Below are 16,498 nucleotides of genomic sequence, written 5' to 3' on the forward strand. Positions count from 1 at the left end.
TTGCAGCATTATTAAGCATTGCATGGTGGGTAGACTTCTCAATAGGATATGAATTGGGAGCTCTCAGTACACTTTTGTAACACAAATCTTACTTTGTGAGTACCCAATTTTAGAACTCTCTTATTACCTTGTTTTTTAGTAGATTTAACTAGTAAGTGGCTGTTAGTCTGCTTAGGGCAATTTCAGGGTTTTAGGTTGGAAATTGAATTAATTTCTCTAGTGATTGAAAAAGGGAAGGAGAGGGGAAAGTGATCGCAGGAGAGAGCCAGCTTTCCCTTTCTACGCGAGGAGGGCGTAGGAGAATCTGTTCCTGGTCCATGGAGCTGACAGACATACCTCTCATTACACTTCCCTTTTTTCTATAGTAACAAGAAGAGGCAGTTTTCTCGTGGCAGATGGAAGGTCTTCAGTTTCATTTTACTGCAGTGTGTAGGAGGATTTACATCCTTTTTATACGCAACGAAGCACTAAAACGTTTATTAATAACTTATTTCTTGTATGTCTCTTCCCTCACTGGCCAGTGCTTCCCCTGCCCCCTTGGCTGAATCGTCCTTGTTTCAGGGACCTGGCATCGCAGGTGCCCCTCCAGCTCTCCGCACTTGCTCTCTCGTCATCCTCTCTCTCCAGCAGCTTGCTTGTCTCACCACACTCCCAGCCTCTCCTCTCCCCTCCCCTGAACTCTGCTTTTTTCTTTAGCTGCTCTCATTGCCCCTTGGGTATTTCTTGGGCTTTTCAAACTGAACATACCTAGACCCAGCCCCTGCTCTCCCCGGTGCTGCTCCTCCAGGCTTTCCCTCTCTCTGTTGATACTTGGTAACTCGTGAGTCCAGTTGCTCAGGCCAGAACCTTTGGAGTCACCCTGATCTCCGTTCTCTCACAACTACCTCCAGTCAATCAGAAAATCCTTTTGGTTCTACCTGTGCAGTACCTCCAGGAGCCACCATTTCTCACGCCTCTATCTCTGCCCCTCTAGTCCAGGCCACTGTCATCCCTAGATCACAATAGTCTCTGTAGCCACCGTATCATGGGCTCCTGCCGATGTTCCTCATCCGTTTTTGTCCATTTCGGTTATTCACAGCATAGCCAGAGTGATCTTTTTAAAATAGAAATCAGACCAGGTGACACCCCTTGCTCAAAAACCTCAGTTCTCCCACCACATTCTGGATAAAAACCTGCAGTCCTCACTGTGTCCTGTAATGTGTTCTGCCTCCTCCCCAACCATTGCCTCTCAGTCTCAGCTGCCTTGCCTTCCTCACTTTCCTTGACTTTCTACTTTTTCACTCGCAGTTTAGGCTCTGCCTGGATGCTTCTCACAGAGAAGATACCTGCCTCTTTGGGGGTGAGAGGCGGGAGTGTCTCTCTCTCTGTCTGCTTCTTCCTCCCTTTACTGGGATGTCGGCTCACCGGGGTCAGAGACTGCAGGGTCTCGAACACCTGGAACAATGCTGATGGTGATCACGGCGCTCAGGACATAGTTCTTTGAATGAACGGATGTTTGGTTTCAGTGATCTTTTCATGGTAATTCCATTATACTTCACAACCACAACTACTTAGTTCTCATGGAAGGTTACAGGTTTGTTGCTCACCAGCATTCCTTATAGAATTTTCATCAATTCTAAGATTCACGTTTGATCTTACCTGACTGAGGTGTTGTTGATGGGCAGGTTTTCACGCAGGAACATAATGACTGCCCCCTGGCTGACGGGGATCAAGGGCACAGTCAGGACACTGTGCATCCCAGGTCCAGAGAGGTTACAACGTGGGGGAAAAAAGTACAATCGAATTTTTTTTCTTAGAAATAAACAATTCATATTGGGTACTTCCTATCTTGATATATTCTGATTGAGTTTTCATCTAGTTTGACTTTCATTAAAGAGATAACTTTCAGAATCATGTAAAGTGTGGCAGTTGACTTGAGTAGTCTGGTCTGTAATTTTCAGGCACCTGACTCCAGCAGCGCTACCCGCCTCAGAACAGTGTGGTACTGGTGTGAGTGTCTTAGATTAGTGCTCGTCTTTCAGCCAGCCTTCCTCCTCTCCGGGTGGAATTCATCGTTCAGATAAGATCTCTCCTCCTTGTCATGGTTTTCTTTCCTGATTTTCATCTCTCTTTTTGCTTTCTCTTTTGTCTGTGGGACAGAGTGGGCAAAAGTGGGTCCTCTCTCAACGGTGAAGGGATAGATTCTGTTGTCGGGCTCCAGTCAAGTGGAACGGCCAGCCAGGAGATCTGAAGACTCATTTATGAGTCAAGATGGACGGGCTGTGCGGAAGAAATCTGTTCCATTTAGTTATCAGGGTTCCAGATGGTTACTTTTTAATATCCTGTTCCTATTAATAGTGCTTTCCTCATTCCTCTCTATTTGTTTGAAGTCTGTCTCCTTAGAATTCTGAATTTTCCCGAAGTTATTTGAGTCTGATTCCCCCCCTCAATAGGGAAAAGAAGTGGTGACAAATTGCTTGCATCCTTAAACTAAGCGGGAATGCTGGCTTCACATAGAGCATCTGTTACTGTTCTATCTCTCAATAAAATTGCTAATTTTTTATGTACTGAAAGTTCTTAGCACTTCAGTCAGTATTAGCTCTTTGTGCTCTGACACCAGACTTGCTATAAACTGATGAAAAGTTGTGTGCTTTTGGCTCATGCTGGACCTCAGACTTCATGTAATCTATTTCAGTTTTTCACAAGAGGAAAGACTGCCCACAGAGAGAGCATTCAGATTACTTTTATAAGATATGCAGTGTTGCCTGCTTTCGGTTTCTTTGAGAAAAGGTTCAAGGTTTACCCAACCTTGGTTTCAGTCAGTCAGCGTTGCTTAGTTAAATAATGGAAGTAGGGGGAAAAAATCTATAAACTCAGGTATTTTTTGTTTTGTGGGATCTTTTTTTTATGAGATTATTAAGGACTCTGCTTAACTGATTGTCAGTGTTCAGGCTTTCAGTGCTCTGAAGTTTATTTTTTTCTAGCTAATATTTAATTCCTTTTTCACTGTAGCTTTCACAAAACTGATCACAGTAAATGGACAAGAGTATCATCTTCAACTTGTAGACACAGCTGGGCAGGTAAGTGTGTCAGACCCCCACATAGGATGGCATCCGACAGGCCTGGCCCTGCCGCTGATGCGTGCACACGACACTGTCAAGAAAACCCCTCATCATTTATGTCTGTTTGGACATTAACAGACTGTCTACGTTGTCTTTTCTAAGATATTTATGGGAGATTTTCAAATAATTAGCTTGTTTTTCTACTTTAGAGTTGTTTTAAATATATTCATCATAACATCGTGAAGGTTTACATGTATTACAGGATAGTAGTTTTCTATTTGCTAAACATTGATTTCATATCAGAGAATCACATCAGTGCTTTTCCTCCCTCTGTATCCTCCTACATTAAGAGCAAAAGTAGATCTTTTCTAGGGGAAAGGTATAGGGTTGTATTGGATATAGTATATGATTACAAGATGGAGTGTTGATTTGGTTTGCTAGACAGTAATTGCCAAAGGTAAGTAACCCCCCAAAAAGATATTCACAGGTTAATGTGACAGTGATGTGGGGAGTGAATCTCCAGAGGAAGTGACTGGAAGCAAAGGGTGAAAGAAATCTGAAAGAACTTGAAGGGAGCAAAGAGAACCCTTCTGACAGCTCACCTTCCCCATTACATGCCGCCAGTCCCGCTTTTCCTAGAAACCATCTTGTTCAGCTCAATTTATTACTACAGGAGGGTGGGGCTTGTAAAGAAGCTGGGGTGTCACCTTTCATCTTATAATCGACAGAGGATCAGACCAGCACGAGGGTGAGTGCAGGGTCGATGGTCTGCCGTGTTAAATGGAGGGTTTTTCCTGGAACCTGGGGAAACTGGGATAGGCCTAGAATGATGTGGCCTGTCTTGTAGGTTTAGAGGGAATTCCCTCTGAGGTGAACACAGAAGGAAAGTGTAACCCCCCAGTGAAGCAAGAAAATGGCTGCATTGAGTCGTTTTAGCACTGGAGGAACCCTGGGGTTTCCATTCTGGAAGCTTCAAGTAAATCAAATGTGTATGTCACAGAGCTGTGACATTAACTCATTCACTCAGCACCCGTGGTGGACATGCTGGGCTTTTGTCTTCGGGCCTCATGGTGGTTTTCTTAGAGCGGAGCCATCCTAGGCTTTTACTCCACGGGCTACCTGCCCATTGCCAGAATGGGAGCCTGTTGGAACAAGGGAAACAACAGAAGTCTCCATTAGCGACTGACGACGTAGAGGACACAGCTTATCTTAGAAGTTAGTGTAGAAGAGCCTGCAGGTCAGGACCTTGTTCTGGATTCTTGGGGTTGGTATTTTTATAATAGTTCAGGTGATTGTGTAATTTATTACCTAAAACAAGACACTTCTAAGAGTGAAGGGGGACACTGGTAATAACTATGCTGGGACAACAGGTGTAAACTGAGAGGGTCCTGGGTGAAGAAGTGTGGGACTCTGACATTATCCAGGTTTCGGTTTGCTTTTACATCTCTGTTTTGAGTTTTCATTAAACTCATGGAAAGTAAGGGTAAGGATGCAAAAGTGATAAATCACTTTCACGTAACGTGAGTATAGAAATTCACTTTATAATAGGCCAGAAGCAGAACCCGTGTATTGTAGTTGTTTGGAGCGTGGGCTCTGCGGTCACACTGCCTAGGTTTGAGTGCTGGCTTTTCTCACTAACTCAGTCACGTTGAGAAAAGTAACGAACTTTTCTTGTGCCTCAGACGTTTCATCTGTAAAATGGTGATAATTACGGTGCCTGCCTTCTCAGAATTCTTACGTGCTTTAGAGTAGATTTATGAGCTTAAATAGAACTTGATCCTTACTTGTAGCTCTTTGATGCTACTGAGGCTAGAGCAGGGGCCTAGCATGGAAACTCCATTGATGTTCGCGATGTGAGTGGGAGTTGTGCAGGAGTCTCTTACACTTGGAGGAGAGCCGTCCTTGAAAACATTTCTCTGGAGAGAAAATTCTTTATATTGACTCTCCTTATCAAAATAGAAGCTGTGTTCCTCTGAGGTTCTGTTTTGCTCTAAAGCACAAATGTACGCTTGGACATTACACGCCTTTAACTGTTTGAATGATAGAGTAATGCAAAGAATGACCCCAAAGGAATCAGAACTCTCAGGGAAGGAGTGTGCGGTGTATGGAAGGAGCAGAGGTTAACTCCTAGCTCCACTTTCTCGCTCTTTTGGTTTTGTTACCACTGGCTAAGAATATTTAGAGAACTTTTGCACAAAACATATTCAGATTTAGCTACTTTGAATAATTTGTTCTCATTGCAGCTCATAGTTCATAAAGACTGTATTCACAGTTGGGAATCCATAAGAAAGTTATGCTGGTATTTACAGTTCACGATGGCGCAGCAGGGGTGGTATTTCCTTATGCCACGGTCCCACCCTCTTTCTGTAGAAACTGGATGAAATGATGCTTAGATTTACTGCTCCAAGAACTGATTTGAAATTGGATTCATATGGTCTGGGGCTGGGGTTGAGACTGCCGGTAGCAGGGAAAAATGATGAAGGAGCAGTTTCTTTTAAAGTGGTCTGTAGTAAATTTGTTCCCTAACTTACACATCTGAGGAGTAAAAGTGTGCATAATAAATTGTTGTGTAGCAATACATGATGGCGCACACGGTCTGTCTGCTATAGCTGATGTGGTCGCCCAGTGAGGGGTGGTGACAAGTGTAGCTGAGCACAGGCTGGTCATTCCAGGTTGCATGCGATATGCTGTTTTGGCCTAATTTAAGTAAACTCAATTTTAATGTCAAATTCTCTCTCTTTTTTTTTGTTTTAAATTCATTTAAAAAAGTAATAATACTTGTACATGTTATAGAAATAAAATAACACAAAAAGGTAAATGGCGAAACTTAAATGTTTCCACTGCAGCTGTCTTGGCTCCACTCTGCCAGCAGTAACCCATTCTCAGTTTCTAGTAAATGCTTCCAAGCTGTTTTATACATGAGCCTGCAAATATAGTTTTATTTTTTTCCTTTCTGCACAAAAAGTAACATGTCACTATATCTCCTTCTTGGAGATTATTCCATATCAGTGCGTACGGCCTCTTCTTTCCCCCCACGACTGCGTGATATCCCACAGTTAGGTTGTTTCCAGGCATGCCACCACCAGCAGTGCTGCAGTCAGGACCTTGTGTTATTTTAGAAAGATGGTGTGTGTGTAAGAAAATGTCCTGGGTCTGGGATTGCTGGAGCGTAGGGTCACATCCTTGGCAGCAGTGAATGGGAGTGCCTGTTTCCCTGCACCCTCGCCAACAGCGTGTTACCACAGTTTTTGATTATTTGCCAATCTGCTGGGTGAAAAAATAGTATCTCAGTGTCATTTTAATGTGTTTTTCTTTACATGAAGGAATTTGATCATATTTTCCTGTGTTTGAGGGCATTTGTGTTTCCTTTCCGTGGATTACCCTGTCTATTCGTGTTCCTCGTCCTTTGTCTATCGGGAGGATGGTCTTTGCTTGTTGATTTGAAAGATCCCTTAATGTGTGAAGAAAATCAGCATTAGAAAATTAGCTGCAAGGCTTTGTTTTATTTTTAGTCTATCTTTTGTTTATGGTTTTAGTTTGGAAGGTTTTCAGCCATGAAGAAATTCTTCATTTTTATATGATTGAATTTATTAATCTGTTTTTAACCGATACTAGTTTTTTAAAATTCTCCCATCCACTATGTACATAGTTTCAGCTTTCATCTTCAAATCTTTTATTCCCCTGGAATACATTTTTGCTAAGGTGTGAGTTAGCCATTTACCCCCAGACAGCTCTGCATTTGTTCCCAGCAGCATTTTCTGGGGTTACTTTTTATCCTCAGTGGTTTGAAGTACTGAAGTAGGTTATCATACACCTACTTCCCATATCTATTTGGGTCTTTGTAGATTTCCCAGTCTGCTGCATTCATGAGCTAGTACTGCACTATTTCAATTACTGTAGCTTTATGGTTTCCACCCACCTGCCTCTGCAGTTGCTGTTCTTTCTCAGGAAGTATGCTTTTTATCAGGATTATGTTGCATTTGTATATTGATTTAGGAATAATTAATGGATGTCCTTATGATTCTGCATATTCTTGCTGAAGACTGTGGCACACACTTCTGATTTAAGTCTTTTATCTCTTGGGAGTATTTTAAGATTTTCATCAGGCGGATCATATACTTTTATTTTCTTAGGTTTATTCCTAGGAATTTTGTCCATTTTGGTTGCTGTTAAAGCTGAGGGTTTTTTTTCCTCCGTTACACTTTCTAACTAGTTTTTTTACACTGTGTTTCTTAAATATTATTCTTCTTTTCTTTTTCCCACATCTTCCCTTTAGGGAAAAGGTAATTATTTGAACTTTGGGTCTGCTGTAGCTAAACTGGTGACTAAAATCATTTGAAATTTTGTTTTTAATCTGAGTAGAAAAAGCTGTCATTCCATTAACTGTTTTTCAACATCACCACTAAAATAAATTCAACTTAATGAAGGTTGTACTAAAAATGAAATCAAAGAAGGTTTTATTTTTCATATGTAGTAAGTTCTGTGATGTTGAAATGCTATTGTGATTAACGACTATAATATCAGCGAGTTGATAGTAAAACTTACTTTTCTTTGATTTTTTTTTTTTTTTTAAGAGATGCTGTAACATAGGGCAGTGATTCAGGGTCATCATCATAATCACACTGTGGAATTGCAGAATTAACAGAGACAGTTACTTGCTGTAAGGGTGGCTTGCTGTGATTTTTCTACAGTAGTGCTTGGGATGTGTGGGGTATTAACAATTATATTTCAACTGAGAAGGAAGTGTTTGTACCAGACAGTGGCACTCTGGAATACTGCATTGATCTTAGACACTTGTAGACTTTAATAATTCTGTATGTAAAACAGCAGGATTTTTTCATAAAGCTTTATAAAACTGGTACTAACGGGCTATTGCATAATGTGTACCTTTCTTCTTAATTCCTAAAGTTGCTCAATAAATAGCTCATTTGATCCTAAAAAGTCCGAGTATACTGAGTCTGGTGTTTTGTTTCTCTACTCTTTCTCCTTTTCGAGTGCTGGTGGCAACCCACCAATGATCGGTAGATTGGCTCAGGCCATTGTGACTCACATGCAGGAAACAGGTGAAAATACACATTTATGGAATAAACTAGCAGCACTTGTGAATTTCCTGAGTGGCCTCAGAGACTCTGGACTTTACATCCATAAAAGAGATGTGGTGGTGCTTTTCCCTTGATACAAGATCATAGAACCAGTCTTTTCATTCCTTCCATCATCTTCTCCCAAGAACTGCAGCAGATGTTAGCCATCCCCCAAAAGTCTTAGAATAGGGACTTCCCTGGCAGTTCAGTGGTTAGGACTTCACACTCCCAGCGCAGGGGGCGTGGGTTTGATCCCTGGTCGGGGAACTAGACTGTGCAGTGCAGCCAAAAACAAAAGTCTTAGAGTAAGCTGGGTCATTTTAAAGTATTGGCTTAAAGCATATTATTGCCCCTAAACCAGTCTTGAATGTGTAGGCTATGTCTCTCGAATAATAGATCAATCCACTTTTTGTTTCCTTTGATCTCTTTGACCACGTGATACATGTGAGATTGCTTGTTATGCTTTATGAAGACTTTACTCAAATGTAACTACTTTTTTCTTCCACAGGATGAATATTCCATCTTTCCTCAGACATACTCCATAGATATTAATGGTTATATTCTTGTGTATTCTGTTACATCAATCAAAAGGTGAGACCCCCTTCTGCTTGCTTGTGTTTATTTGCCATGCTTGGATGGCATTAATCCTCCTGAGGGATTGTGCTGGAATTGGCAGTAGTAACGATTAGGCTGTGATAGTTTTTAATGGTTACCTTGTGGAGCAGACAGGTCGTTAAGGGGAAAAAGTTATCCCATTAGGTGTTCTCGTCCACTGATGGAATAGAAAACTCTTGTTATTTCTTACCTCAGGCTGCTTAGATAGAGAGTGATTGAACGTGACCTGAGCTTTTCTGCTCATTGAAATGGGAAATTCCTTAACTGACTTAATTTCTGTGTGTTTTCACCGTGTTAGTGAGGCGCGCGGGCTGACTGCTAGGGGCCTCTCACTAAGGAACGTTCTACAGATGTTTATTCAGAGATTAAACCAGCCCAGCTGTACACGTTCCCATTTAAATATCTCACCCGTTCCACTTTGACTATTCTCAGTAAGGGCTACTGAGAATTGAATTCACGCATATGTGAAAGAGAGTGGTAGGAAAAAATAAAGGAGTTCCTTGTGTTCAGTTTACTTGATATAAAAATGGTGAGTCTATGACATTTTCTTTTTTTCCCACTAGAAATATTATATAACAAACATTTTAAAACATCACCACCAAAATGGATGTCTGATTTCATGCTTTTTGTTTTATAGCTTTGAAGTGATCAAAGTTATCCATGGCAAATTGTTGGATATGGTGGGGAAAGTGCAGTAAGTAGTCATTGTTTCTCTCCTTTTTGAGATATACTCATAATAGTATTTTCTGAACAATCAAATCGGGCACTGACTAGTGTACTTAGGCTTTTTTTTTTTTCTTTCTTGTATTAATAGAATACCTATTATGTTGGTTGGGAATAAGAAAGACCTACATATGGAAAGGTATGTAGCTTCTAAATACTGATTTATAAAGTCAAATCTAAGATGATTTAGTCACTGAAGTTCCATTTTAATTATTGTTCTTACAGCAAGAATATTTTTAGCTTTAGCATATCTGTGTTTTCTGTGTTCGGAAGTGTGGCGGTGACTGCATTACAGAAGCAAGACTGCAGCAAAAATCTCACCTGTCTTGGAAAGTGTTTCCTCTAAAAAAGAAAGCAAACACTATAGAAAATTATCTTTAGATTCTTGTACCGTTTCGCATAAAGCAGACTCTAAAAAGACAATGGTAGCAATCATTTATTTAATAAATAGTTTTTTGAGCACCAGGCTTAGGATTTAGATCACTGAGCAGGGGAGGAGCCTGACATCTAGAGGAAGAGACTTGCTGGCTGGAAGCCTGCAGCCGTGCCCAGCAGGACTGCACCGTGGGCCCTTTCAGGATCGCCTGTCTTCGGGCACTTACCACCCAGCGAGCTATAAAACAGTCGACTGTTGCGGATCCTGGAGTATTGGGGTCCTGTTCTCCAAGCTGTAAGAACTTGCTGGAGCAGGGGTAACCCCGTAAAGCAGTGTCCGCTCTGTTCCCTAGCTCAGGGGTGACAGGTGTTCCTCTGCGTTACATTCTGGATGAGGTTATTGAGCTGAGCGTGCTTCTGCTTCATGGGGAAAAACTGATTCAAGTGGAGCCTGTTTCATAAATCAGTTATAGGTGTTTCACATAATAAAGAGCGAAGTACTTTAATTAGAATGTTCTTTTTCCGGTAGGGTGATCAGTTACGAAGAAGGGAAAGCGTTAGCAGAATCTTGGAATGCAGCTTTTTTGGAATCTTCTGCTAAAGAAAATCAGGTGCGTGTTTTTTAAAACTCACTTTGCACTGCATCCCTGCATCCGTCTTGGGCATGTGTTCCTCTCAGTCACCGTCTCACTGCCATCTTCATCTCTGCTCTTCAGTCTTCATCCTTCCAGCATTTCTTTCTTTCTTTCTTTCTTTCTTTCTTTTTTTTGATTTATTAGCTGCTTTGGGTCTTTGTTGCTACGTGCGGGCTTTCTGTAGTTGCGGAGAGCGGGGGCTACTCTTCATTACAGTGCATGGGCTTCTCAGTGCGGTGGCTTCTCTTGTTGTGGAGCACAGGCTCTAGGCGCACGGGCTTCAGTAGTTGCGGAGCATGGGCTCCATAGTTGTGGCTCACGGGCTCCAGAGCACATGGGCTCAGTTGCGCCACAGCATGTGGGATCTTCCCAGCCCAGGGCTTGAACCCGTGTCACCTACACTGGCAGGCGGATTCTTAACCACCGCGCCACCAGGGAAGCCCCCACCATTTCTCATACCCATCTTTGGGTTGCTTTAGGAAGATACTGTTGATGTTTTAATTCAGTTAGTTTTCTGCTTATGATGGGACCTAGAATATTTGTAGGATGAAAAGAAATTAATAGTAAAGGCAATGCTTCCTTTGAGAACATGTAGTCTTAGTTTTGTTTCATACCAAGGTCTGGTACAGAAATAAGTCCAGACCTAGAAAAGAAACAAGCATGATCTTAAATCACTTTGGCAATAATTTTGTACCCATACCCCTCCTCAGTTTCTCTTGTATGAAACTGTTAGATGTATGTGTTGTTTTTAACATAGAAACTAGTAAGAACCATTTTACAAGCATTTTTTACCAATTTCAGCCCTGCAGATATTCCTTTAAAGGCACACCCAAGAAAGGATATCATTTCTATTTCTGAAAGCTTCCTGTATCTCCTTTTTCCTTTTCCTTCTGTGGCATTAATTTAGATGTAGAGCATCCAAGCTTGTCTCCTGCCCCCAGCGTTCTCACTAGTGTATTTCTGGTTGCTGCCATTCACCTTCCAAAGCTACAAATCAGATGTCGCCCTCAAATAAAAACTGTCAGTGGGTTGCCCATCGTCTGTAGAATAAGCCCTCAGCATGGTGTCAAGTGCAATGCTTGATTCATATTTTTCCAGTTTCTTCTTTCACTGCACTCGTGTACTTTTCAGTCACTCCAAACTCCTCCCACTGCTTAAACACAAGAGGTACTTCCAGATGTCTACCCATTCCTCTCATTCTTCTCCGACTTGAAATATCCTTTCTCTACTTAACTACATACTTAGTCATATGATGTTTTATAGTTTTTTAAAGTATATTCAACATATTATCTTGTTTGATCCACAAGTAAGATGAATTGTTTTCCTTTCTACGAGGAAACTGTATTCAGTGAGGGGGGTGGCTTGATGTGGCTGAGGACAGTCAGGTGTTCCTCCCCAGTTGTGCCACCTTTTCCCCACTGAGACCCAGCCCTCAAGGTTCTACTTAAATTCCAGCTTCTCCTTGACCCCTGCATGATTCATCCAGATAAAATTAATAGTAGTTTCTTCTCTCTTATCCCCCTTTAATTCATTCTGAGATTCAGGATAGTGTCATTGGCCTTCATTTTCTCCATAACGCCCAGCACAGTGGTTTCGTATCTAGTAGGTGCTCGGTCAACCCAGGTATCCCTTGATAGGCAAATCTGTTTATCCCTGTGTCCCCCAGGTGAGGGAAGTTAACTCTGTGTAATTGGTTCCAAAGTTCCAGATAGCAAGAGATTTATCTGCATCCGTTTAGTTCCTGAGTGCAGGCAGTGAGAATTCAGATAAGAAGAGTTGAGATAGTAAGAGATACCTGTATTGTTTAATTGAATTAAATCAGACGTTCATTGAGTGTTTAATCTGTCCTTAAGATCATCCAGTTGAACTATCTCATTTTAGAAGTGAGATGTTTAAGATCCAAAGAGGTAAATAACTTCTCTAAGATCACTCTATGCTTCATATCGTATAAGAACTCAGACTGAATTTTAAACTTAACCCAGATTTAGTCCTCTCTCCTCTCCACCATGCTTTCCGATAGATGGGAAGACAGAGCCTTGTGCATGACCAAAGTGTAATAGAGATTAAAGTGTTCTTGAGGGAGGGAGAGAGACTGTTCTGTGTTAAAAAATCTGTGTGTGAACCTTAAATGGAATCTGGTTCTAAAATCCCTCATGTAAAAGACATTTTCGGTCAGTTGGGGGGATTTGATTACGTTTTGGATGTGTTAGGGAAATGGTGTTAATTGTCTTAGGTGTAATGATGGTGTTGGGATTATGAAGAGAATATCCTTATTCTTAGAAAATGCAAACCATGGCGTGCAGGGGCCGAGTCTCATTAACGTCTGCAGCCTCGTTTCAGATCGGGTAGATTGGGGATGCTCAGAGGAGAGCAAAGATGTGAACGTTTGTTGAACTCAGATAGCAGGGCTCAGTGTTTATTATACACATGTCCCCATTTTTCTCTGTGCTTGAAAATTTGCATAATGAAAATTTGAAGGTGGTCAAAAGGTACAAACTTCCAGTTGTAAAATGAAGAAGTCCTGGGGACGTGATCTGCAGCTTGGTGACTATGGTTAACAGCATGGTATATTTGAAAATTACTAAGAGGAGAATAGATCTTCAAGGTTCTCATCACAAAAATAACTTTGTAACCATGTGTCACCAGACTTCCTGTGGTGATCATTTCACAGTATATACATTTATGGAGTTGTCGTGTTGTACACCTAGAGCTGATGCATGTTATGTGACAGCTGTCTCGATTTAAAACATTTTGAGATGGAGGAGCACAGCTGGAGGGCCCTGAGCTGTCTGTGGTTCTGCTTGCTAACCTCACTGCATTGTGTTTCTCTTGGGTGAAAATCCGAGGATGCTAAACAGTTATTCTGTTTGACTTTATAACTACATAGGCATCGGCAGCAGTTTCACTCTTCATGTGGGTGCACGTGCACTCTGTGAGTGTGCGTTGCTGTTCTGTGTGTCTGACAGTGGCTTTACTATTCCTTCCACAAGCCTCGAAGGTGTAGCGCTTTATGGACCCTGCCTCGAATGTAATTAGAAGGGATTGCTTAGTAAGGTGTGTTGCCTCGGGTTAATCTCTCTTTTGGGAGTGACCTGCGGTGGTGTGCTTAGGGGATGTTATTAAACTGCTTTTTGGTCGGAGGATGCAGGCCTTTTCTCTATCTAGTTTATGTTAAACTTTACTGTAGCTTAAGATTTTTAGTATGGTTCTGGATAGATTTACTCTTTAACCTCTTTGTTTCCTTTAGAAGGTACGATACTGCTTCTTCGATACCCAGGTAAAAGATGAAATTGTGCTCAAGGATTAAAGTTTAAAAAATTCCAACTGCTGTAATTCTTTTAACGTTTTGATAAATTTAGCAAATTTACCTGATAGTAACCAGAGCGAAAAGAAGGCAAGGGTGCAGCACGGTGTCCTCAGACACCCGAGACAAGGCCGAAGATCGGGGGGCCCAGCTCACCGTCGTCTCAGTCGCTTTAGCATCTTCATCAGGTCACCAGACACCCTATTAGACGTGAAGTAAGCCTTTAAGGCAGACAGATGCTTGTACCCAGATTCGGTAGATAGTGATGACATGCATGTCCTTGGAAAGCAGCAGTCCTGACGAGCTGCCTAGACATGTCTCAGCCCTCCGTCGTAGCGCTCATGACACTGCTCACCTTGTCGTTGAATGTGCTGAAGACAGTTGGATCCTAAGCCATCGGGTGGGGAGAAACCAAGTAATTCTAACCGCTTATGTTAGAGGTGCAGGTGATTCTAATCCGCTCACTTACTAGAATGCTTACTCCTCCCAGTCTGTGAGTAGGAAGAGAGGGTTCGTGCAGTGAAGAGACACCCACACCAGGAGTCGCGTGATCAGAGACCAATCTGTGTGAACTGCTCAAGTTTTTTATTGATAAAATTTCAAGTGTAGCTTTGTATTATTTACCAGAAATCCAGTGATTTAAAATAAAATGTCCTCAGTGGAGTTCAGTCAAGTTTGTTGATAATGAAGTGCGCGGTGGTAAAAATCATCAAGTCAGTGAGAATACTGCCCTCTGACTGTTACTGAACTAGGGTGTGTGTTTGCGGTTCTGGCTTTTTTTTCTGTGGAGGCCTTCCCAGATTATATGTCAGCAGTTTGGTGAAAGAGAAGGCACTTGGGCAGAGTCAGATCACACAGGTAATCAAGGAGAATGCTAAGATTTATCTAGAAAGCCAGATTCCGGGCACACTGTTGTTTTCTTTGTGAGAGTTTGGTATGCATCTTTCCACACATTTTTCTGTGCATTTTTTGTAGGATGAAATAAATAACAACTTGCCTGTGTAATCATGGGAAAGGTGGGCCTGGGGCTGGCTGGGACTCACTTAGGGGTGCCTTCCTCGTGCCAGCAGGAGAGAGGGAACCCGAGTAGACGAGCCCAGACTCAAGGGCATGGTCATTGGTGGACAGAGTATGTAGAGTTCGCTTTTGAGTGCTGCTTCTGTTTTCCCAGTGAAATGTGGAACCCAGTCATCAGCTGAGAGTGAGAACAGGGGAGAGGTTCAAAAATCCCCGTGGAAGGGAGAGGCATGACCCCTTCATCGGGCGAGTGATGGACCAGGGAAATGTGGTTGGGCTGCTGGGGCGCTCGGGGTCCCCTTTGGATTCAGGGTCCTGGAGGCGTGTCCCTGGGCTGCGTCCACTGTGTGGGTGCAGGCAGTGAGCAGGTGGACAGATGGCAGGGAATGAAGTAGGACAGTGACTGCCTTGGGGTCTGCACTGGCCAGGGAGGAGGGAAGGAAGATGGCGGGGTCCGTGACATTGGGGGCTGGAGGGGCGGGTGCTTGGTAATGACAAGATCTAGACGCTGTCCTGTGAGGCTTTTGAAAACAGGAGCCTTTTTGATTATCACAGTGACCACATTTAAAGCACAGGAATTGACATTTTGGCCCCAGTGTGAATTTACTGCCCTAAATGACAGTGGCTCCTCCTTGTGAAGGGCTGGTCCCTGGGGTGGAGAGGTGCAATCGGGAGAGAGAGGAGGTCCGGGGAGGGGCTCAAGGCCATGGCGCTGCCAGTGGTGGTGGAGATGGAGCCGCTGCCCCGGAGGAGGGGAGGGAACAGGGTCTGAAAGGCATGGGGCGGGGTGCAGTGCAAGGGAGGAAGAGCCCCTGCCCTGCTTTAGTCCCAGAACCCCAGGGGGTGAGGGGGTTGCTGATACTGGACCCTGGAGGCCCAGAGGCACCGCAGGAGGGATGAGAGGATGGGAGTGGGACAGGGCCCAGGGTGACAGCGCCTCGGGCTTCCTGTGGTGACTGAGGAGCACGGGGCTCCCCGGCTTGGCTTGAGGTTGGTTCCCGTGGTCTCCAGCAGTTGGCCATGCGGGGCGGGGTGGGGGTGGGGGTTGTGGGAGGGAGGAACCCCAGCTCCTGCAGCTCCAGGGCCACCTCTTCAGCCTCCACACCTGGACCTCCACATGCAGGAGGGTCAGTGGGCTCTCTCCAGTCCCACCAGCAGCAACAGTGTTCATCACTTTAACATTGTAATTGGTTTTCTCTCTGGTTTCAGACTGCTGTTGATGTTTTTAAAAGGATAATTTTGGAGGCAGAAAAAATTGATGGGGCCGCTTCACAAGGAAAGTCTTCCTGCTCAGTGATGTGATTCTACTGCAGAACCTGAGGACACTGGGAACCTCTCCTGCCCGTTATCCTTTAAGATAAACTCTGCTTCATTTTTCTTCTGTTAACCTGAAAGATTTCATTTGGGTCAGAGCTTCTCCCCCACCCCCTCCTTTCAGATTATGTTAAACTCTGACTCTGTCCAAATGAGTTCACTTCCATTTTCAAATTTTGAGCAATCATATTTTCAATTTATATATTGTATTTCTTCATAATATTATGACCAAGAATTTTATCGCATTCATTTTTCAGTGTAGTTTGTTGTTTAAAATAATGTAATCATCCAGTGATACGTATTGTTACACTACTGTTAACTAGGCTTCCGGTATCAGTGTTTATTTCACTGTGTTAAATGTATACTTGTAAATAAAACAGCTGCAAACCTTAA

The 16,498-nt window shown here is 42.9% G+C and overlaps 1 protein-coding gene across 1 annotated transcript in view; it reads left to right on the forward strand.

Annotated features, from left to right (window-relative positions):
• The window catches only part of RHEB (Ras homolog, mTORC1 binding), a 44,037-nt gene extending 27,539 nt beyond the window's left edge, over positions 1–16,498 (forward strand). Inside the window, exons 3-8 of the mRNA XM_057732067.1 lie at positions 2,992–3,059; positions 8,631–8,713; positions 9,375–9,431; positions 9,552–9,599; positions 10,365–10,446; positions 16,001–16,498. Coding sequence (XP_057588050.1) covers positions 2,992–3,059; positions 8,631–8,713; positions 9,375–9,431; positions 9,552–9,599; positions 10,365–10,446; positions 16,001–16,093 — 431 coding nt within the window. The 3' untranslated portion in view covers positions 16,094–16,498. The remainder of the gene's footprint in view (positions 1–2,991; positions 3,060–8,630; positions 8,714–9,374; positions 9,432–9,551; positions 9,600–10,364; positions 10,447–16,000) is intronic.

Source organism: Hippopotamus amphibius, chromosome 4, assembly GCF_030028045.1.
Source record: "Hippopotamus amphibius kiboko isolate mHipAmp2 chromosome 4, mHipAmp2.hap2, whole genome shotgun sequence".
NCBI classification, from domain to species: domain Eukaryota; kingdom Metazoa; phylum Chordata; class Mammalia; order Artiodactyla; family Hippopotamidae; genus Hippopotamus; species Hippopotamus amphibius.